This window comes from Tiliqua scincoides, chromosome 5 (assembly GCF_035046505.1).
Source record: "Tiliqua scincoides isolate rTilSci1 chromosome 5, rTilSci1.hap2, whole genome shotgun sequence".
Taxonomy (NCBI): Eukaryota; Metazoa; Chordata; class Lepidosauria; order Squamata; family Scincidae; genus Tiliqua; species Tiliqua scincoides.
This window is the reverse complement of record NC_089825.1, coordinates 80,442,950-80,465,555: the sequence shown is the minus strand read 5'-3', so window position 1 is coordinate 80,465,555 and position 22,606 is coordinate 80,442,950. Positions and strand designations below refer to the sequence as shown.

The following is a 22,606-nucleotide window of genomic DNA, read 5'->3' as shown; positions in this document are numbered from 1 at the left end:
CCTGCATTTTTCTTGGCTGTCCTACATTTTGGGGTGCCTGGTTCTCTTTTGTGGTTATGACATTTGGTCACCCAGTCAGGGTGGTGAACAGCATGCTAAAATAATATACAAAAATGCAATGAAAAGGAATACGAGCTTAAATTAATATTTATAAACACCCTCCAAACCAAATCACTAGCAGCCAATCCTATCCACACTTTCCTGGGAGTAAGCCCCATTGACTCTAATGGAACTTACTTCTGAGTAGACAAGAATAGGATTGGGCTGTGAAACAACATGAGTTAAAAACAAAAAAAAAACCGCAGGAAAAATGCACCAAAATATTGCAAGTATTTTATTTTTAGTATAATTTTATTGTCTTTAAAAAGTCCCTCCTAGTAGAGACTAGTAGAGTGATCAGGAGCAGTGCAGCTCAGACTGAACCGTGCCCAAAAGCCAGAGCTATGCTTAGGGGAGGGAAGGGAGCAAGCGCAGCAAAACCGCTTGTTGCAAACCCAGATCAAAGTCTGTAGTGAGCAGAGAGGAAGGAGAGGGCGGGGCCACACCCGACCAATCAGCAAGCGAGCTCTAAAGCGCCTCCTCCCAGCATTTGCAGGCTTCTTTCCAGGGGGTTCCCAGAAGTGACTCGGTTGCTAGGCAACAGGTTACCAAGCAACGGAGTCGCGTCTTCCTCGGCTTCGCCTGCTGCGAGGATGGGGGACTCGGAGGGTGAGGTGTTGCGGGGGACCTTCCCCAGCCTCATGGCCGAAGGGACGATGCTGAGCCGGCGCGGGGAGCTTACCAAAGCCCTGGCTTGCTACACCTACGTGAGAGAAGTCGCCGGGGGGAGAATATTGGGGCGGGGGGGGACTCAGGGGGGGGTGCCTCATGAATTTGGCTCATGGCTTATGAGGAGAGGGGGGAAGAGGGCTGAGTGTCTGGGGCCGGGGCCAGGGCAGGGTGGGGCGGGCACTGGTGGGGCTTCAAGCAGAAGAGAGGGGGCTGAGCCTTTGGGGTCTTTCGATTAGGCGATGGGTCCCACTGTGGGACCAGGTGGCAGGAAGCTTAGGGGCTGGAGAGGGTCTTGTGCTTTGAGGGCAAGATGAGAAAGAGCTTCAGTCATGGGTTGTGGATGGGGGAGGCATTGGGAAGGAGGCCAGAAGCCCATGGACAGGGCACTGGTTTCTTGGGGCAGAGCAGGGCCGGCCCATCTGAGGCGACTCTCTCAACCAGCCTCATGAGAACATAAGAACAGCCCCACTGGATCAGGCCATAGGCCCATCTAGTCCAGTTTCCTGTATCTCACAGCGGCCCACCAAATGCCCCAGGGAGCACACCTGATAACAAGAGACCTCATCCTGGTGCCCTTCCTTGCATCTGGCATTCTGACATAGCCCATTTCTAAAGTCAGGAGGTTGCACATACACAGCACGGCTTGCAACCCGTACTGGATTTTTCCTCCAGAAATTGGTCCAATCCCCTTTTAAAAGCATCTAGGCCAGATGCCATCACCACATGCTGTGGCAAGGAGTTCCACAGACCAACCACAGAGTAAAGAAATATTTTCTAACTCTCCCAACACTCAATTTTAGTGGATGTCCCCTGGTTCTGGTGTTATGTGAGATTGTAAAGAGCATCTCTCTATCCACTCTGTCCATCCCCTGCATGATTTTGTATATCTCAATCATGTCCCCTCTCCCAAACCCTGTAGCCTTTCCTCATAAGGAAGGTGGCCCAGCCCAGTAATCATCTTAGTCGCTCTCTTTTGCACCTTTTCCATTTCCACTATGTCCTTTTTGAGATGCAGCGACCAGAACTGGACACATTACTCCAGGTGTGGCCTTACCATCGATTTGTACAACAGCATTATAATATTAGCTGTTTTGTTCTCAATACCTTTTCTAATGATCCCAAGCATAGAATTGGCCTTCTTCACTGCCACCACACATTGGGTGTCATCTGCAAACTTAGCCACCTCACTGCTCAACCCTGTCTCCAGGTCATTTATGAAGAGGTTAAAGAGCACCAGTTCCAGGACAGATCCTTTTCACCTCTCTCCATTGTGAAAATTGCCCATTGACACCCACTCTCTGTTTCCTGGTCTACAACCAGTTCTCAATCCATGGGAGGGCCTGCCCTCTAATTTTTATTTTGAGCCTCACAGATGGGCCAGCCCTGCTCTGCTGCAAGAAACCAGCATCCTCTCCTTGGGCCACTTCTCTGTCCTATTTACCAATCCCCCCCCCCATTCATGACCCAGGACAGCAGCTCTTTCTCAGCTTGACCTCATAGCACAAGACCTCCAGCCCCTAAGCTTCCTGCCACCTGGTCTGATGCCCGCCTTCATCCACCCACTCACTTCCACTGCTTCTACTCCTTCTCCCGCCTCCCCTGGACTGGAAAAAGAAGAGGGGGAGAGGGCAGAAGAGGAAGCATGGAGGAGAGGAAAGTGGTGGACTGTAGTGAGCCCCTTTCTGATTAGAGAAAGAATCTGATGAAGTTGTGGTGTAATCAGGAAGCCTGTGGAGGTGAGATCATTTTACAGGGTTGGAGAGAATGGTCCCAGAGAGCCAGTTGTGGAGACATCATCCTTAGGAGAGGGTAACATAGTGAGATTAGATCTGGAACAGTCACAGCCCAGATGTGCCAGGTGGGGCAGAGATGGGGATACAGCCCAGAATGGAGTTTGCAGCAGGACACAAATGACGTGTGAGCTGTGCTGTTTTTCTGGGCACACACGTCTTCTCCTCTAGCTGTGTCATCTTCTCCATGCACTAATTAATATATAATTCAAATACTGCACACAGATCCCAGTGTATCCAAAGAATATATCCTAACTATTCACTACAATCATTCTGCATTGTTAACTACAGTGACTACATGTGTAGGTAAATGTGTGTGCCTGAATGTGGTGCACAGCCTGCCATTTCACACCCTGTGATCTGTTTTGATTGAATTACCAATAACAGATTGCAGGACAATGTTTTCCTGGTCTGTCATTATCAAAATCTCCTCCTTTGCATTTCAGCTGGTGAAGGATAGACTTTTTAAGGATAAATTACTGCAGTATACAGCCTTCAGTAGTACGTAAAAAAAGGCTCTCAAAAAATTATCCTTAAGCCATTTCTGTCCAACGTTGCATGTATACAACAGGGCCCAAATGTGTGCTCCTGTGGGCTGGGCAAAAATGTTAATGGAAGAATAGGGTATTACAAGGTTTTTCTTGTAGTAGTGAAAGATGTTGCAGAGCACTGCTGCTTCTAGAACTCCTTCTGCAAGCATCACTCTGGATCCCAGCCAGTGACTTCCCACCAAATGAATTCAGTGCTGAGTTTGCCCCAGGAACCTTCTGTGCTGTATATACTTCTGCACTGTAGTGGCTATGAGACTGTGCTGTGAACTAAGAGATTTCTGGTTCACATATTGCCTCTACTATGCTAACCATTCTCTTTCTCTTTCAGCTGCAGGTCCCTCCCTTTCCCTTCTGTAGTAGAGCATGAGGGTAATGCAATGGACCTCCCTTGTAGAGTTGTTGTATAGATCACTGAGATAACTTGGAACTTCCAATAGAGTTAAGAACAGCCTCCTCCCTGGTGACCTGATAGGGGCAGAAGATGTTTTTCTTTAAGTGAGACTTCTCTCTAGTGGCCCCCCATAAGCTATTTTCCCATTTTAATTTTGCTGCTACATATACAGATAAATATGTGTTACATTTGAATTTTTTGTGTATCTTTGTTTTTCGTTGTATATTATCTATTATATATTATCAGTTGTGAGCTGCCTTCCTTATAAGAGGAAAGACAGCATATAAATATTTTAAACAAACAAACAAATACCCCAATTTTCATCTGTAAAATGTTGGCTAGCAGCCATATGGGGTTGGCTGACAACTGTAACAATACTTTTGAAATTATACATCACATTTATATCTTAGGCCCTACAATTCCAACCAGGGGACAGGAACTGCCTTGTTGCCCGTTCAAAATGCTATTTGAGACTCGGTGATACGGAAAATGCCCTGAAAGATGCAGAGGCCTCCCTGACAACTGATAAAGAGTTTTCCATGGTAAGCAACTGGAAGGGAAGGAAGCCTGCTCCAACCTTAACTAGCTTTTCAAAATATATTGCAGGGTATCTGAGTTGATACTGGAGGGGAGTTATGGATCTTTTTCTCCTCTTTTCTGACTCCAGGAAGGGGAAGTCATCCACTGAGTTACGTAAAAGATCCCAGGTTCCATAATGTCCCTGGTTCTGCTATTGACTTCCTATGTGATGTTTGGAATTTTGACCAGCTTACAGAACTGTTGCAAACTTGAATAGATGCTCAAGGTACAACTGGATGGGAGCACAATCCCCTGAAGGGGGACTGACTTATGCTGGAGAGGATGTAAATAAGAGGATGGGCTGGAAGAGCCTTGGTGCCTGTTTGAACTTCTCATGTGCCCAGACTTCTGTTCAGCCTGGCTGCATCTGGGAAGTTGTTAAAGCAGGCAAGCTTCTGGGTAAAGTTTTTTTGTTTGATACTTGCTGTTCATATGTACACAGAATACAACAATGTATAGCTCTTACATCTGTTTTTCCCCCTACTCAGTATTTCCCATCTCTTTTACAGGGACTATATCAGAAAGCAGAGGCCTTATACACCATGGGGGACTTTGAATTTGCCTTAGTGTATTACCATCGAGGCTACAAGCTTCGCCCAGAGTTGAAAAAATTCAAGCTGGGCATTCAGAAATCCATTGAGGCTATTGAAAATTCTGTTGGAAGTAAGCCATGTCATTTTTATAGGGGGTGAAGTCTGATTTTAATCACTAGGCATTACCTAGCCTTGAGCTTAACTGAAATGCATGAGAGAAAGGTACAGGGTCAACAAAGGCATATCTAGCTTTGAGCAGGTAGGGAAAACATAGTGCAGGGTAAGGGCCTCACAACAAAATTTTATGTACGTCTACTCAGAAGTAAGTCCCACTGAGTTCAATAGGACTTACTCCCAAGTAAGTGTATATAGGTGTGTATATACTGTCTTAGAGAAGTTGTTGAAGTCTGGTCTTTGCTTTTGCAAAAAAAAAAAATCAAAAACAGGAAGTCCTTTGTACCTTTAACATTTTATGTTGATTAATTTTACCACTATATAGTAAAATAAATGCTGGTTTGTTAATTTGTTTCTATCCTTTCCTTCGCTAATTAGTCCCAAGGCAGCTAATAAAGAATAACCTGCACTTCCAGAGGGAGTGATAGTGCATCAAAAACAGACTGCACTCATGTTCCATTATTAGTTCTCCTACTACCTATTAGCATCTCTTTGGATTCAGTTTCAACTTCTTAGTCCACATCTAGTCCATCTCTGCCTCCAGTTCAGGACACCCATTTAATCCCTGGGTTAAGATGACATAGTGAGATAGAGCAGGGTGTCACCTGCATGCTGATAATACCTCATCACATCCCTTGAAACATCCCCCAGTGGTTTCATAGTAGTTGTTAAGCAGTGTAGGGGACAAGATGCAGCCTTGTGGGTCTCAAAAGATCAGAGGTCATGGCAAAACTTGCACATTCCTCTTCAAGTTGTGCTGCAACCGGCACAGCATCCTCTCTCCCAATCTTATTTCCAAGGGGAATTCAGAAGGATACCATGGTTGATGGCATTGAGCATTGCTGAAAGATCTATCAGAAGCTACAGAGAGAGTTCTAGCTTTCGGTGTAGGTCATGAACCAGGGTGACTAACAGCTCAATCCTATCCTTCCTCCCCTTCTGCCTGCTGGTGCAGCTGCACCAAAAATGGGCATGCTGTATCCAGTGGGGGGGGGGTGGATTGGGGGGCTGTCTGACATTTCTGCCAGTGGCCTGGCAGTGTACTAATCAGCACACTGCCGGAAGGTGCTTTACAGCCCTTTTACAGCAGTTGCCACCAGTGGAACATGCATTCCTCTGGTGGTGAGGCCCCAGTAGGATTGGGCCATAAGACAGTTTCACTTCCAGACCCAGAATGGAAGCTAAACTGAAAATGGGTCAATAATCATCTTAATCAAAGACCCTCTGAAACGGAGTTTCTACCATATGCTTGATCGCCTTGCCCCAAAAGGGGAGATTAGAAACCATCCAACAGGTGTTAAAAGTGGAGAGCACTGGGGAGGGTTTCTTGAGGCAAAGCCTCATTCAGAACTGTTGGTATCTTGTGTCCCCTTAGAGATGCATTTACAATCCCCTCCAGCCACTGGGCCATCCCTCCTCAGGCAGCCTTTATCAGCCAACAGGAGCAAGAGTAAAAAATAAATTTATGTTTATGAATCAACAAGCAGCCTAATCCTAATTAACTTTCCAGCATTGATGCAGCCCTGAGGTAAGGAAACAAACATTTTCTTACCTTGAGGAGGCCTTCATGACTCTCCCCACCACCACAGAATGTAGCACACGCCCCATTAGCACAGCTGCTTTGGCGCTGGAAAGTTGGTTTGGATTGTGCTGAAAGTTCTTTATGTCTTGGGAGCTCAAGAAGTGGCTTTACTTTGGCCAGCCATCTTAATCTCACAGTTTTAGTGAGGGCCTCTTCAGTGATGTTCATGCTGAAGTTCTGCATGAAGTTCTCAGTAAGAGGTTTTCACTGAAAATGGTTTTAACTGCAGTCATGAAAAAGGCAAATCATGGTTGAGAATTATTTTGTTGAAAATAAGACATCACATGCCCTTACTGAATGTAAATATATGGAATATTATGTGGAGTTACAGTTGCCTAATTTCAAGAAAAATATCAGACCAATGAAAGAAGGCAACTGTAATGAGAGTCAGAGTGTCTTTCTTGGTGAAATTGGTATGCCAAATTCATTCATCCCAAAATGAATGGCTGCTTTTGTTTGCAGCAGACATTTTGTAGGGCTTTCCTGACGCCTTGGCTGGTACCTTTTCTGTTTGTAGGCCCTTCTTCTGTGAAACTGGAGAATAGAGGGGACCTCTGCTTTCTGAGCCGCCAGGCAGAGGTATGGTCTGACCAGCTTTTCCCAAAGTGGGTGTCTGATCCCTCCCTCAGGAGGGAATAAAATCCATGGTAAGGGGTCTAAGTCATGGGGAAAGGTTTAAGGGACGAGGATGGTGGGCACTGACAGCTGTTTGACTTTCCTCTTTCACCACAGCAGTGGAGAAGCAGTGACAATAAATGGGAAGACTACCTTTCTCCCCCTAGTTTGCACTGGAAGATATAAATTAAACGTATCATTAAAATAAGGAGACGATTGTGTTCTAAGCAGTTGCCCTTGTGTTAGGCAGGTTTTCATCTCTCCTGAGGGAAACCCCATAATTCAAGTGGAGTATAACTGTCCATGGATAAATTATCTGAACACCCCAAAATGAACAAATGTAAGATTCTGAGATATTTGGATGGCCAAGTCTGTAAAATTAACTGTCAGGAAATACCTCATTTTGTTTTATTTGCTACTCCCCCTTTTGTTGTTCCTCTTCAACCCAACATTTCCAGCTCCACCCAACCTATATGAGGAAACTCTTAGGAGTAGCTTAGAATAGATTGTTCACACAATTATTTGATAGGGAAAGATAGAGGAGGGGGCAGCAAGGATGACAGAGGAAGGGCCACGAGAATACTGTACAGTAGTAATAATACTTTTGACACAATCTAGCGAGATATACTATAAGCACTTTCTATTTATTTCAGTGGGAGAGTTAGGCTGCAATCCCATATACACTTTCCTGGAAGAAAGTCCCATTGAACACAATGGTGCTTACTTCTGAGTAGACATGCATAGGATTGCTGTTAATCATGTGCTAACTCTCTCCCATTGAAGTCAATGGGACCTGATAGTGCTTTGTAATGGTAGGGCAGTATTAAGATCTCCCTAGTAAAGATGGTGGGTCGAAAACAACTTTTTAAAGGCATCTGGGCTAAGGTATGAATTGGGGGGACTTCCCTGCTCATAGTTCATGCTCTTGATCTTGATCACTACTTTACTTTAGAGAAAGGGTTTGTGTAGGATACAGAAGTCCTGCTCTGCCCTCATCTTTCAGAATTCATATCACTGTGCCTAAAGCTTTTCAAGGCTTTTCTCAGCATGAGAAGGACTGCAAACTTTTTTTTTTTAATCAACCTGAAATTTTCAGGTTACCAAATACTTTGCTTTAAACTATGCTGTTGATTTTATTCTGTTGTTACATATCTGCACATCCCTGCCTGTAGCCTGATGTGCAGCATTTTTATCAATTGAGTTCCTTTTTGCCCAGTCAGGAAGAGTGCTGCCCAGAAAGTGAAAATCAATTCAAAGGTCTTTTATCCTTATCATAAAATTTGCTTTTATATTTTTTTTTTGTGGCAGAGTATAAGAGCGAAACAGAAGCTTCAGATGAGATTCCCCAAAAAGGACCTGAAATACCAAGCTAAGCAAGAGCCTGTGAGGAATGAGAAGACGGAAAGGCAACTCCTAGGGGAGCTCTATGTTGACAAAGCTTTTCTGGAGAAACTGCTCAAGGATGAAGGTTTTCAGTTAATGCATTTGGCTAATGCTGGTTTTGGGAGCCTTGGAACTGCAAGCCCCATCAGGTTGAGAGTCTCCACCACCACCACAAAGCTGACCGAGAGCTTGCAGATATGCAAGGTTCCTTAGGGTTTCTCTAAGGCATTGCTTTTCAAACTGTGTTCCTGGAAATTCTCAGACATTTCATTAGGGGTTCCTCAATTAGAAGATTTGTAAGAGAAGATAAGCCCCTTGAAAAATGACTTGCTCATCGTATTGATCCTTGTCTGTAATGTGCAGCCGATGGAGTGTGTGAGAAGTAGAGCACAAAGTCAGAGCACAAACTCAAAAAGAAGGCGGGTCCCATGTCAACTGCACATATGCCCAAATATAGCTCCAAAGCCCAAGATGTTTGCACTGACATTTCACTGACATTGCATTGTCATTTGCAGACAAATATGAAGGTGGAGAGTTTGAAAATCAGTGTTCTTGGAGGGATGTGAGCAGCATCTGGCTCATTGATATTTTCCAGAGGGATTTTTCCAGAGGGAGAGCCTTATGGTGTTTGGAGAAATGTGTGAGGTGGTTCAGATATTACACCATGGGTTGACATTATGTGACATTCAGTATCATCTGAACTGGCAAACCATGTTTTCTCCTTGTCCTGAAAAACCAGTTTTCTTGGTTTTTGGTCCTGGGCAAGCATAAAATGGCAAAGCATGGTTTGTCTCAAATCAGGATCATAAGGAAGGAACTGTGGCCTGTGAGGGAAAGAAGAAGTGCATGGTCCTGAGTTGGCATTACATATGAACTACTTCCGTGTGTAATAATAGCAGTTAAGGGGGCCCCAATCCAGGCAGCATGGGGAACAGGGATTTGCAGCTTCCTTCCTTTATAAATAAACACCATTTACATTTATACCAGAAATAAATACTCCTTCCACAGGAGTATACCACAGAGGGTGGTATACACAGTCCTCCACTTGACCTTTTATCCTCACAAAAATGTATATGGTTAGGCAGAGAGATGGTTACAGGCTCTGGGTCTCCCTATCCTGCTTTTCAGCTGCTACTAATAGATTCATGCAGCATTACAGCAACACCTAGTGACAAATCACTAGCACTGCAACACTTAGGGCTCAATCCTAACCAACTTTCCAGCACTGAGGTAAGGACAATGCAGCTCCCTTACGGAGGGACTCTGACTGCTCCCCAGCTGCAGGAGGCAGCTCATGCCCCATTGGCATAGCTGTGTCAGAGCTGGTTAGGATTTGGTTCCGAAAATATTACTTTTTCCAGTAAAAGAAAGTTTGCATATTTAAGGAGTGATACCACATTTTTATGAATACTATTAATGCACCTTCATTTTTTCCACTCTCTTCTTATTTCCGTCTCTGGCCAATGTGCAGCTTTGATCAAAAGCACTACAAAGCAAGGGGTAACTGTTGGAGACCTGATCCAGGAAGGTCTTTCCTACCTAGACACTCGCACAGATTTCTGGCAGCAGCAGAAGCCCATCTATGCCCGGATCAGAGACCGCAAACTTATGCTGAAGAGGTGGACCCGAGATCAAAAGCGGAAGCCCTCTGACGTGGCAAGATACATCCTAAAAAGCATGGAGGAAATTGATATGTGTATGTGGCTCAAGTGAAAATATGCTGATGGGAGGAAATGGATAGAATTTTATGAATGTGATGTATTTATTTGCAAGAATTAATCAGGGATCAAATTGAATTCCAGCATTTCTGGCACAGAGCATGGTCTGAGGAAAAAAACAAAAGGACTTTGCAAAATTCATATAGGCCTCAGGACTTCATCTAACATGTTTTCACCTGTAGACAAAATATTGCCCCAATCCTATCAGAATATTGCCCCCTCCTGTGGGCAGAACTAGTGTTTTGCCAGTAGAGGCTGTTTTATGTCTGTTGTAAAGCAGCCTCTCCTGACAAGCACATTGAGCCCACCAGCAGGAAGGCTGCAGCAGCATGTCACATGCCGGTGGACCCATGGACACTCGCCAGAACAGATAATGCACAGGGGGTTGGAGAGAGGCAGAGTGGGGGTTGAATGGGATGGGAGAAGGGTGGGACAGGGGAGGGAGTGAATGGGGTGGTGAAGGAAGCGGGAAGGAGGTCAGATCAAGCCTGGGTGGTGGGCGGCGAGATTTGCAATGGTGGCTAACCCAAAACTTGAGCCCCTTTCAGGGCCTGATCTGCCTTCATGGAGCAACGTGGACTTATGCCAGCAATTGAGTTAGTGCAGGTCCGAGTTGCCCCATAATGGCTGCTGAGGCTTACCCCAGGGCAAAGGGGATAAACATCCCCTTACCTCAAGAAGACCTCCAGCAGCTGAAAATCCACCACAGAATGCAGCAGAAGTCTTGCCTGCAATACAGCATTGCCACATGGGTATTTAGATAGGATTGGGCTGTTTGTAGAATATGTTATTGTGGTATATGCATTGTCCTTTCTTGTTGCAAGGGCAGTCTTTCATCCCCCATCAAATTCTCTGAGTGATGCCTGTGTTCTGTTGCAGAGAACCTTTGGAACCATACTGTTGGTCCCCACATGGTGGAAGTGTATCATATTCTCCCACTAGGTTATGTAGCCAGATCACTTTCATAGCCTGAAAGAAAGCTGGCTTTGGTAATTAACTTCAGCCAGAAGCAGGCCCCAAAATCAGTTTCATAAGCCACTACTAGAAAGAAAAGTTGTCCAAATCAGGGATGTCCCACTTGATCAGGAGGGGTCTTAATAGGTACATCCATGTCTCTAAGGAACACACAGTATGCGTTCTGTCCCTGCTACCCAGTGCTGACTAGTGGCTGCCCTGAAAGAAGCTGCCAAAAAGCTGAGCAAGTGCTGAAAAAGATCCAAGGGTGGTCTGATGAAGAAATCCCCAACAGGAGTGAGCTGGTCGGAAACCTCTACAGTTGTATCGGAAATGCTCAGATTGAGATCGGGAATATGGCGCTGGCTTTGCAGAGTCACCAAGTGGATCTGGACATTGCGAAAGAAAAGTAAGAAAACAGGACCGCACTTTTTGTGCCAGTTAAAATGCACGTCACACACCCCTGGTAGCATGTTCTTGCTTTTCTCAAACTAGTTTAGAAATGTTAATATCTTGAGGTGGTCAGCTTTCATTAAAATAAACAACCTCCTCACACACATTTCTAGTCCTTATGAAGAAGAAAAGTTTGGAGATGTGCAGGCAGTGGCTGGTAAATCTCCTAAACTGGAGTAGCTAATTTGGGCATACTTGGAGCTTTAGTATTCTGTCCACCTTCCCTACCCATCCCATTTTTCTTCCTCAGATGTTACAAGTTATTCATCCACAAGACTCCATTCCCTTTCCTTTTTTTTTTCTTCTTCCAGTCCTTGTCAAAATTCTAGTGTCTTTTAAAACATAGATCAAGGTTACAGAATAAACAGATACTGGCAGATTTGCTTACTTGATATAATGTGATTTGGACCCAGACTTAGGGTTCCTCCATTGGAAACCTAGATTCTAGCAATGCACAATATAATTTTGAGTCACCAGTGTGGTGTAGAAAAAAGAAAATAAGAAAAATACCATTTTGGGTTGTATTCATAAGAGTCTTCCATAGGAGATATAGGAGACAACAGTCCTGCTGCACTAGACACGTGGGATAGATAAGTGCATCCGATTTGGACTACCACATTTTAAATGATTCTTCTAACTTGCATTCTTGCACCTCTTACTAGTCCTGTAATAGACTAGAATCCAACTATTGTCTGCAGTGTCCTAATGCCCTACTTTTCCATCCCTTGTGCCTTCACCACCCACATCTGTAAACTACTCTATGATTGGGGGGATCTTATCACACCTAAGAAAGCATCATGGTATTTTACATTTGGCCTGTGAGCACAGTTTCTGTACCAATGCCCCTGTGTCAAATTTTAGATTGAATGCGCCTCAGGGCAGGGTGCTGTTTTCTTGTCTATTTCTTTGTAGATTCCCATGCATATTGATTGCATGCTTCAAAGAAATGAATGAAATAATACAGTGAAGGCAGTGTACAGGAGTTGGGGAAGAAGGGTGTCTAAGAATATTTTGAGGTTGCAATCCAGCTTTTAGATCTCGTTTTTGTCTTTGTTGCAGCAACCTGACTGACACCATCTCAAGAGCCCTTGACAATATTGGCAGAGTATATGCCCGCATGGGAAACTTTCAGGATGCCATTAACACGTACGTGGAAGCCAAGGCCATGGGTTGTGGTGCCAAGCATTGCCCTTTCCCAGCTGGGGAGAACAGTGAAATCTTATTCTTTCCTACAGTGAGGATAGTCTCAGACCACCCTGTGTGCCATACTTCAGTCTATGACATTCTACATTTACCTTGGTTTAACTGTTATGGCTTCCTTCCAAGGTGTTCTGGAGTTTGTAGTTGTTAGAGCGCTACAGATCCCTAACAATGTGTTCTCAGCATCCTCACAAATTTCCCAAGGTACTTTGAGAGAAGCCTTGATAGCTAAACGGACTTAGATTTTCTATGTAGATCTTCCCAAGAACACACTAGCTAGCACACATAGCCTAAAAACAACATGGCACATAGGAATGATTTCTACTAGTGCTGCTGCCACATAGAGGTAGGAGTGGTAGATCATCTTGTGTCTAGGCGGGTAGCCCATCTAGTGCATGCCGCTGATCAGAGCAAGAATTTCCTGAAGACAGGTGCACAGGAAGCTCTCTGGGGTGAGCAGGAGATACAGAGAATGAAAACATGTTATGAGAACTTGCAGTCACTGGCTTTCTCTATTGCTTGACTCAGTCTACATGAGTAGAAATAGGGATGGCAAGTCTTGGGTTTGACCTACATAGTCAGTGTTTAGTCTTCTAACTGCCCAATCCTATTCCGTGCAATGTTATAGCATGCAGTCGTGCCAAGGGAGGCTATGCTGCATGCTAAGGGGAGGCGGCAGTGGTCAGATAGCCTGCAGGATGAGTGCTCTGGTGGTGTGTGCACATTTGCACATGGTTGCCAGCCATTCACACTGGTGGCTGTTTTGTGTATGTCAATGCTGCATCTGCAGTGACAGACAGGGCCTTCCAGTGATGGAATGCTAGTTCCGTCAATGGAAGACACCCATAGGATTGGGGCCAGAGAAAGAACTCTTGAGGTGAGGAGACAGAACAAAGGGACAATCTACTTTTTGCTTCAATTGAGAGCTTTTGCTATTAGCTCAGTCTCCTTGTTCATTTGGCTCCTGAACTGACAAACAGAGCTAGGCTGCGCTTCCTCACCCCCTAAATGCCATTTCTTACACTCTACATTCTGTTAGCTCCCAGGTACCATCCCCTGTATCTGAGGGACCAGGCAACCCTAACTACAACTTTATGGAGATGGAAAGAAGGGGCAAAATGTGTCGGGGGAGGGGGAGTGAGGTGGGCTGAATGCAGTGCTGTAGTGAAAAGCTTGACAGTATTTGGAGAGCTCTGATCTTGAGTGAATCTGGAAAGCAAGGGGGGGGGTCAAATTCTTACCATAGCGGGTTGCAAAGTTCCATTTTATTTTGCAAAGGTGGGAAGAGAAAATTCCACTTGTCAAGAGCAACCTGGAGAAGACTTGGCTGTTCCATGAAATTGGCAGATGCTACCTGGAGCTTGGTAGAGCAGTTGAGGCTCGTGACTATGGTGAAAGGTCTTTGCAGTGCGCAGAGGAGGAGGGAGACATTGAGTGGCAGCTGAATGCAGGCGTCTTGGTGGCACAAGCACAAGGTAAAGAGCTTTGCAGCAGTTTTGCACCATGACAGCTTTCTTCACAAGCAGGGCTGTGCCTCTTCTATAGTGCTGTGCACAGATGCTAATCTGAATGGAACCTTTGCGGTTTCATTCTAAGGGCAATGGGGTGAATTGGTCAGCACTGAAGTTCACCATATAGTTGTTTCTTTGACCATTTGTGTGCTAGAATTGTTGCTTTACAGTTACTCCGCTATACTTTGCCCAAAAGGCCAGCAAGCCTGATAGCATTCCCTAAAAAGCCAGTCCTGGCCCAGAAGGCTGGAAAGCAGCAATCCTGTGCACACTTACCTTAGAATTGGTGGAACTCAGTGGAACTTCTAAGGAGACATGCATAAGATTGCACTGTAAAAAGTTGTGTTTTTTCATAAAAAAAAGTGAAGATAGCATATGAAATATTTACTTAGCTATTTATTTCTTGCATTTTATAAAATATATAAAATAGAATATCTTCTTTTGCATGTATTTCCACTAGAGCTTAAATTATAATCTGAAAATGTATCTGGTAGATATCATTTATTTCTTTAGATTTCTCTGAAGTCTGTATCTTGGGTTAAGGTTGATTTTTATTTTATTTTTTAAACCAAACCAACTATTATGAATACACAGTGAAATTAGAGGATTTCCACTCTGGAGTGACCTACTTTGAGAAGGCGCTGGAGAAGGCAAAACGTATCCATAACGATACAGCTCAGCAGGCAATCATCATTGTAAGTGATTGGCTATAACCCAGAAAAAATAGGAAGGCTTGAAGACAATTTTTAAAAGACAAAGGAACTGTGAGGGGAACCAGGATTAATTTGGCATATTTTTTGGTGTCAAAGCTGCTTGGGTTTTCCAAGATGTCAGCTGTGATCTTAGAGGGCTTGCTGAAAGGTAGTAGTAGAGTCATGTATTTAGATCCTTTAGTCAGGAGACAAAAATGGCTCCAGGTGAGATAGGCATCATGTTAGTGAATGTTGTGTGGGAACTGAGCATGAGGATTGAAGTGGTGCAGATGCAGGGCATATGCTTTAGGTAGGGGCAAGAAAGAGAGCAAAAAAGGAAGTAGGAACAGGGTTGGCATAGTAGAAGCATTGTCTACAGTGTGCTAGTCAGTTGGTATTCTTAGGGTGAAATCCTAACCTGCGCTGGTATGACCAGGCTGCAGTGGCCTGCACTGTTTCCTGGACAGGTTAGGAGGCTGCTGGAGGCCACCCCTTACCTTGTGCCAAGCCTCCCCTTACCTTGTGCCAAGCCTCAGCCTGTCTTATGGGGCTACTCAGATCTGTGCCAGCTATTTAGCTAGTGCAAATCCAAGCAGCCCATGTAAGGCTGCTTGGGCTGGGGATTAGGATTTTGTGTGTACTGCTGCTGCTGATCCTGCCCTCCTCCCAGACCTGATCATGTCTCTCCCCACCTTGGGACCTCCCTCCTGCCACCCTCTCCCTCCCCCTGCACTGCCTGGTGCAAATTTACCCCATCTAACTGGCGCAGGGGCTGGACTGGGTCTGACCCTGGTGAGCTGGCACAAGCCTCCGCGCCAGCCCATCTGACTGCTGAGTTTGGAGCCAGTGCAGGAGGCCTGCGCTGGCTCAAATTGTAGTTTGGATTGGGCTGGCTGTAAAATTTCTTGGTTGTGTAGCAAGAAGAAACTCAGAGGAGATGATTTCTTAAAATTTGAGAAACATGTCCGTAAGGTGGAAAATATGCTGCCTATTCTTCTCTTCCTTCCCTGTAGTCTCCCTTCCCTGTGCCACTTTTTCAAGAAGACACAAAACAAAGTTTCATTTTCTTTCTCCTATGATAATCCTACCTTCAGAAGGCACATACTGATAGCAATATTGCTACATGCGCATTGCACACCATAGAGGCATGTTGTACTCATGGGGAGTGAGGGAGAGAATTTCTCACAGAATCTATTAGAGTGTCACATTAAGAATCCTTCTGCATTTTTGCAGGCTCTGGATGAAGCCAACAAAGGATTTATCAAGGAGCTGAAAGAGGAGCAGCTTCGTGAGAGAATGAATGAACTGAGAGGTTGGTTTATGCTGTAAACTGAGTGTGAAAGGTTCCCAGCATCTCATAGCCCATCTTCATTTGCATGATATAAACAAGTAGCCTTGCTAACTAGCTGGTAGGGGAGATTAGATGGCTCTGGAGTCAGCTTGGATGTCACACAGTAAAGGCTCTTTACACACAGTAGAGGACCTTTACAGACACACCGAATAGTGTATCTGACAAGCATGGTATACTTTTGATAGAACCTACAGACTGAATGAAAGGACGCTCCATTCTAGAAAGCATCAAAGCTTATATTGCTTCAAGAACTCTCCTGCCACACTATGAACAATATTCACAATTTCCTAAGAATGCAGGGGAGCAGTATGGAGTTGTTTCTGATCTTCTTTAGACATTTCTGAAGCTGTGTACAAACAGCCACTTCACTCAACTGCTTTTATGGGTGTAGCTACTGTGGAAAGTTCTGAAACAATCCTAAGCCATTCCACAAATGTCTCAGAATGAAAAAAAGCCTCAGCTGAATGCCTACTGTCACTAGAGATCACTTCTGTCCCTGTACCCAGAGGGCCCTTAGGGCTATCCTCTTTCTCTCTCCCTTGTAGGTGTGTCTTTTGAAGCAGGTAGGCCCTGTTCTTATTATTAGAGGTGTTCGTTTCTGGTAAGATAAGATTACAGCCTAAGTTGTACTGAACACAATGGATTTATTTCTGAGTAAAATAAATAATACCATTTTCAAACACTTCTACTTATAGTAGATAAACTAGACACATGGAGAGAGAAAAAGTAGGTGCTTATGTATCTTTTTGAAGGTAAGAACACATAGCTATGTGTAGAGAGTGAATACATTATTTTGTCTCCATGCCGGAACTTATCCAAACCAACTTGACAATAGGGTTAGATGGAACAAAATGAAATATTTTCTCATGCAGTGCATTCCTCACTTACTGCATTGATTGCTACAAGATATGGCAATGGCCTCTATCATAGGTAGCTTTAAGGAAGAGACATATTAACAGAGTAGTAGTCTATGCAGTGGTTATAAACATCTAAAGCAGCAGTGTCCACACTGGCCCACAGCATGCACCAGGAGTAGCCTTCTGGGCGCAGCACAGGTGAAGCCTTACCATTCCACGCCAGAGCCTCCAGTTTTCTCAGCCGATCTTTGCACAAACTTGAACCAGGCAGCTGCTTCCACTGCCTGTTGCCCCAGAAGGCTGTGTGCCCCAATTTCCAGGGGGAAGCAGCTGCCTGGTGTGAGTGTGTATAAAGATTAGCTGCGAAAACTGAAGGCTGTGGCACATAACGGTAAGACTTTGCCCATGCTGTGCCCAGAAGCCTAAGCCTGGTGCACTGAATTGGGCCTGCAGGCCAGGGTTTGGAGGCCCCTAATCAAAAGGAATGCTCATATTCAGAGATAGTATAACTCTGATTACCAGATGATGGGGGACAGGGTTCCTGTAAGGGAATTTCATCATATGCAGTGATGTAGGGGTGAAAAAGCTGCACCTGCTGAAATGTCCACCTCTGTACACCTAATAGATATAGGAACGTCATCTGCCAATGTCTCTGTGCACCATGCAAAGGAGGAGGGAAAGCTTTTATGCCCTGTTTGTGAGCTTCCTTGAGTGCTCGTAAGGGAGTATGGCTATGCTTTCCAACAACAGGACCAGAGCCCACATCAGGCCCACACAGTCTTTTCCATTGGACTTTCGATCATGTTTCCCTCCTCTACTACTTTCTTGGTTGTCTGCAATGTGCCTCGTGAAAGCCTATTCCAAATGTTCAAAAACTCATGTGGAAATCAACATTTCTGATGGATTAACTGTACGTTTGGATGCAAAACCCATGTGGGTTTCCTTATCTGTGAGATTTTTCTGGATTGTCTGTAAGAAGTGGGTGATCAACAGATGGCTATTCCAAAGAAAATGGCTAGTGTGGAAGCAATCCTGAACGAATACACAACCACATACATCAGTGATTTTCAACTTTTTCCGTCTCATGGCACACTGACAAGGTACTCAAATTGTCAAGGCACACCATCAGTTTTTTGACAATTGACAAGGTACACCATGCAGTTGGTGGTGGGCTCGCATCCCCCAATGACTCTACTAATAGATTACCCTCTCCCAAACTCCTGTGGCATACATGCAGACCATTTGTGGAACACCTGTGTGCCACGGCACAGTGGTTGAAAATGACTAAGATGAAGGACATCATCCACAGTTTCCTTGTTCTGAGTCTGGAGGAACAAACTGAGGATGTTATCCAAAATTCCTACATATATATTGACGTGCTGTATCAAGGTTAACCACTAGGTGGTAGCACATCTCCATTTTCTCTCTTATTCTTGGGCCCACTGGTCAAATGGATAAATCCCTTGCTTTCTTGGCTACCTGAAAGTTTTAGAAGTGATACAACTGTAGCCTTAAATCATCTTCCACACCCCAAAGTTCCCATTGAAAATAGGAACCTAAAGACATCTATCCCCACAGCGGGTCACTTTCACAGAGCAGTCTCATTGCCGCTGTCTGTGAAATGGGAACTAGGAATAGGGGTAAAAGAAATAAAATCTTAAGATAAGGTGAGTGAGCTAGACCATCCTAGAATGGATTGACCCTGAGACTGCATTTCCTTCTCAGAATTAGAAGATGCAGAGGAGGAAGAGGACGAGGAGGAAAGCAGTAAGGAGGCCGATGATTCCGAAACGGACTATGAAAAGAAAACAGAAGAAAATCAAAAGGAAGTGCCTGAAAAAACTGAAAGCAAAGGAGAGAAACAGGTATCAGACACAGAGGGAGGAGAGACATCTGAGACTGAGGAGGGGGAGACGAAAGAGAGAGGAAAAACTGGGGAACAGGGAGAAGCCGAGAGAACAGAAGATGAGAAAACAGAAGAAGAAAAAACAGAGGATGAGGAAGACTTGGGTAATCTGAGTGAGGACACTCCAGGATAAAGTCTGTGAAATTTTGCCCTTGGGTATTCTTGATTTCCTAACCCTGTATGTTTCTTTTCCATGGTGATCCATATCCCTCCACAATATTTTCCCCCCCAAGCCATTCTTGGTGCCTTGCAGGGCATTCAAAAAGGACAATTTTGCTTCTAGATTTTTTTTTAAGGGGAAGAGGAGTCCAACAATATAAGAAATGTCATAATTTCAGGTAAGGCACTACAGAAACCTACAGTTTGTGTAGTGGATAAAAGGAACAGTTCTGTCCATTAAAAATCCTTCAAATGCTTCTTATAGTGATATATATTGCAAATCTGGTTTTTTACTGACTGTAGCTCAAGGAATATTCATTTCTATTCCAACTTTCAGTAGATAATCCCAAGGCAGCTGACAAGGGTATAAAAGAAAAAAAAACAACTTCCAATAAAAACAAATGCAACAATTTAAAAAAAAAATCAGAGACTGTCTGAAGTACATTCTAGCAGCAGCAAGCATAACACAGGGGCAACCTAACTCAGCAATTTTCAACCTTTTTCATCTCACAGGACACTGACAAGGTGCTAAAATTGTCAGGGCACACCATCAGTTTTTTGACAATTGACAAGGCACACCCATTGACAGCAGGGGCTTGCATCCCCCAGTGGCCCAGGTAAAAAATGACCATCCCCCAAATTCTGGCAGCATACCTGCAGACTATCTGCAGCCCACCAGTGTGCCACAGCACAGTGGTTGAAAATGGCTATCCTAATTCACAAACTTAGTAAAACAGGTGCACCTTGAGCAAAGTAGGAGCAGCCCTACTGAATGCCCTGTGTGTGTGCCCCCCCTCTCTTTCTGGGGCTGTAAAGCTAACAAACAGCACCTTGAATTGGACCCAAACATGGATGGGAAGCCATTAATTGCATGCCATCTAGCTGAAAACCATTTCCCATTCAGTTCAGACACCATAATGTAAATGAACTAAAGTAGGTAAAGGAGCAACACACAATTTATGAGTTGTGGGAGAAACAAGCAGAAGAAACACCAACAGACAACCTTGAGGAAAGAATGCAGTGGGTTGAATATTTATACCTCTTGTCAACCAGAGTAGTTCACAAAGCGGTTTGCATATAAACTAAATCAATCAATGGTTCCCTGTCCCCAGAAGGCCCACATTCTTTAAAAACAAATCCAGTAACAGCCACTGGAAAAGATGCCATGCTGGGGCAAAGAGGGATAGGGCACAATCCTAACCAACTTCCCAGCACCAAGGTAAGGGTAATGCAGCTCCGAGGTAAGAGAACAAACCTTCCCTTATCTTGAGGAGGCCTCGGTGACTGCCACCCATCTGCAGCAAAGCTGGTTAGGATTTGAGCCACAGTTGCTCCCCCTGCTAAATAAAAAAGATCTTTAAAAAAAAATTTTTTTTTTTAATGCCTCTCTACCTAGTTAGCAGGGATTCTACAGGATCTGGTGGAAATGCAGCCCACCAGAGAAATTTGAAATCTTTCCAGCATGGGACTGTTACGCATGCAGTGATTATGGCTTACCCATATGGAGCCTGTATGAATGAGAAGTACAGTACACACAGGCATGGATGCCTGGAGAAAGGGCTATTGAGATTTCAGCAATGGTGTGTACCTGGGTGTGCATGTACTTCTTTGTTAACAGTCTTCTTAATCTGTGTGACTCAGACAATTGCAATATTGTTAGCATTCCTACAATACTGTAGGAAAGGCAGGGGTAGGGATGGCATGTGTGAACTGCCCCCCAAAACAGCACAGTTCCCTACTTAGGCTGTCATAGATCTGTGTGGGTTTTCCCCTTCAAACACTGTGTCTTCATCTCAGTGTTTTCTCTCAAAATCCTATGCTAGCAAGCAAGCATGAAACTGCAAAACACACCCCACCACAGATATATTAATTATGTACAGTAAGAGAAGCCATCTACAGTATCAGAACTGTAGGAGATTGACAGGGCCATCTAGCCACAGGGTCACTTGCCTCCTGTTCCTCTCCTAAAGATGTCCCTGTAATCCAGTGTTTCTCAAACTGTGGGTCGGGACCCACTAGGTGGATCATGAGCCAATTTCAAGTACGTCCCCCATTCATTTCAATATTTTAGTTTTAATACATTAGATTTGATGCTCCCAGGATATGTGACTGCATTCAGAGAAATGTTACAGATCTCTACTTCGAACAGGCTACTATGTATATGCTTTTAACCATGATAGTCAATGGAGCACACTCTTGGGTAAGTGTGGGTATGATTGCAGCCTAGGATTGTAAAAACTTGTCCTGCTTGATGATGTCACTTCCATTCATGACATCACTTCTAGAGGGTCTTGACAGATTCTCATTCTAAAAAGAGGGCCCTGGTCCTAAAAGCGTTAGAACCACTGTTGAAATCCATATTAGTGGGGGGGGGGGGGAGAGTGCATTTGGTTAAGGCAGTGTTTCTCAACCAATGCTGTGGGTAGTACCAGTGGTACTTGAGGTGATGTCTGGTGATACTCTTGGGACCCCTGCAGCGAGGCCAGGAACACAGCACGACAAACTGCTTGGCTTGGTGGGCAGAGCACCAAAGCATGCTTTTCAGCACTCAAAAAAGCCCTCCTGTCTACCCTGAACCTCTTAGTGGTGCTTATTGCATCATATCTGGACTCCAAACCCAGAAGTAACTGGTGATGATGTCATCTCCAGTTGCTTCTGATGGTACTTCAAATAGGTGGACCATGTGAAGTGGTACCATGGAGGCCAAATGTTGAGAAACACTGAACTACAGGATCAGAACTGGAAGAGACTGTCAGGGCCATCTAGCTCTAGGGTCACTTGTCTACTAATCCAGATCAATGGGATGGGGGAGTGCTAGAGGCATATCGCCCTAGGGCAAAATATAGCACCTGCCATGGGTGCAAACTGGAGGGGGGGGCGCAAGATCATGTGCTCCAATTGCTTCCCCACTTGGGAAGCAATTGAAGTGCATGCACCCTCAGCAGTCAGCCAGGTGAAATTGCCTGGTTGGCTGCAAAGCATGCAGAGTTGTAGACTGGGGAAGCAGCTGGAGCGCGAGCACTCTAATGATGTCATGATTCTGTGTGGCATCATGATATTATGGCGATGCCTGGGGCGCAAAAGCCTCTGGGGAGTGCATTTGGTTAAGGCCGTAATACCATTCACACTTACCTGGGAGCAAGCCCTATTGACTACAATGGGATTTACTTCTGAGCAGGCGTGCCTAGGCTTGGGCTGCACGGTGTTTGTGGAGTGCTTGGCTAAGCCAAGCAAGCAAGTGCAAGCCACAAAGAGCCGGACGACCAGGTCCCAGCTGATAGTGGGATGGAAAGTGGTGGGGCCCCACCCGGGGATGGAAAGCCCTGTAGTGGAGGGACCCCTCCCGCCCTATCTGGCGGCTGCAGCAAAGACTCGAAGGAAACCCCCAGTGTGTCTTTCCAATGCGCCAAGTGAAGAGCTACTGGAGGGCCTCTTC

At 44.8% G+C, this 22,606-nt stretch overlaps 1 protein-coding gene across 1 annotated transcript; it reads left to right on the top strand.

Moving 5' to 3' along the window:
- The first annotated feature begins 692 nt into the window (after positions 1-692).
- ODAD4 (outer dynein arm docking complex subunit 4) lies at positions 693-19,144 on the top strand. Its single transcript, XM_066629249.1, has 12 exons — positions 693-806; positions 3,914-4,045; positions 4,592-4,745; positions 6,889-6,950; positions 8,295-8,454; positions 9,841-10,065; positions 11,243-11,450; positions 12,554-12,640; positions 13,973-14,169; positions 14,800-14,900; positions 16,131-16,209; positions 18,831-19,144. The coding sequence occupies exons 1-12, from the start codon at positions 693-695 to the stop codon at positions 19,142-19,144; spliced, it is 1,833 nt and encodes a 610-aa protein (XP_066485346.1).
- The last annotated feature ends 3,462 nt before the right edge of the window (positions 19,145-22,606 follow it).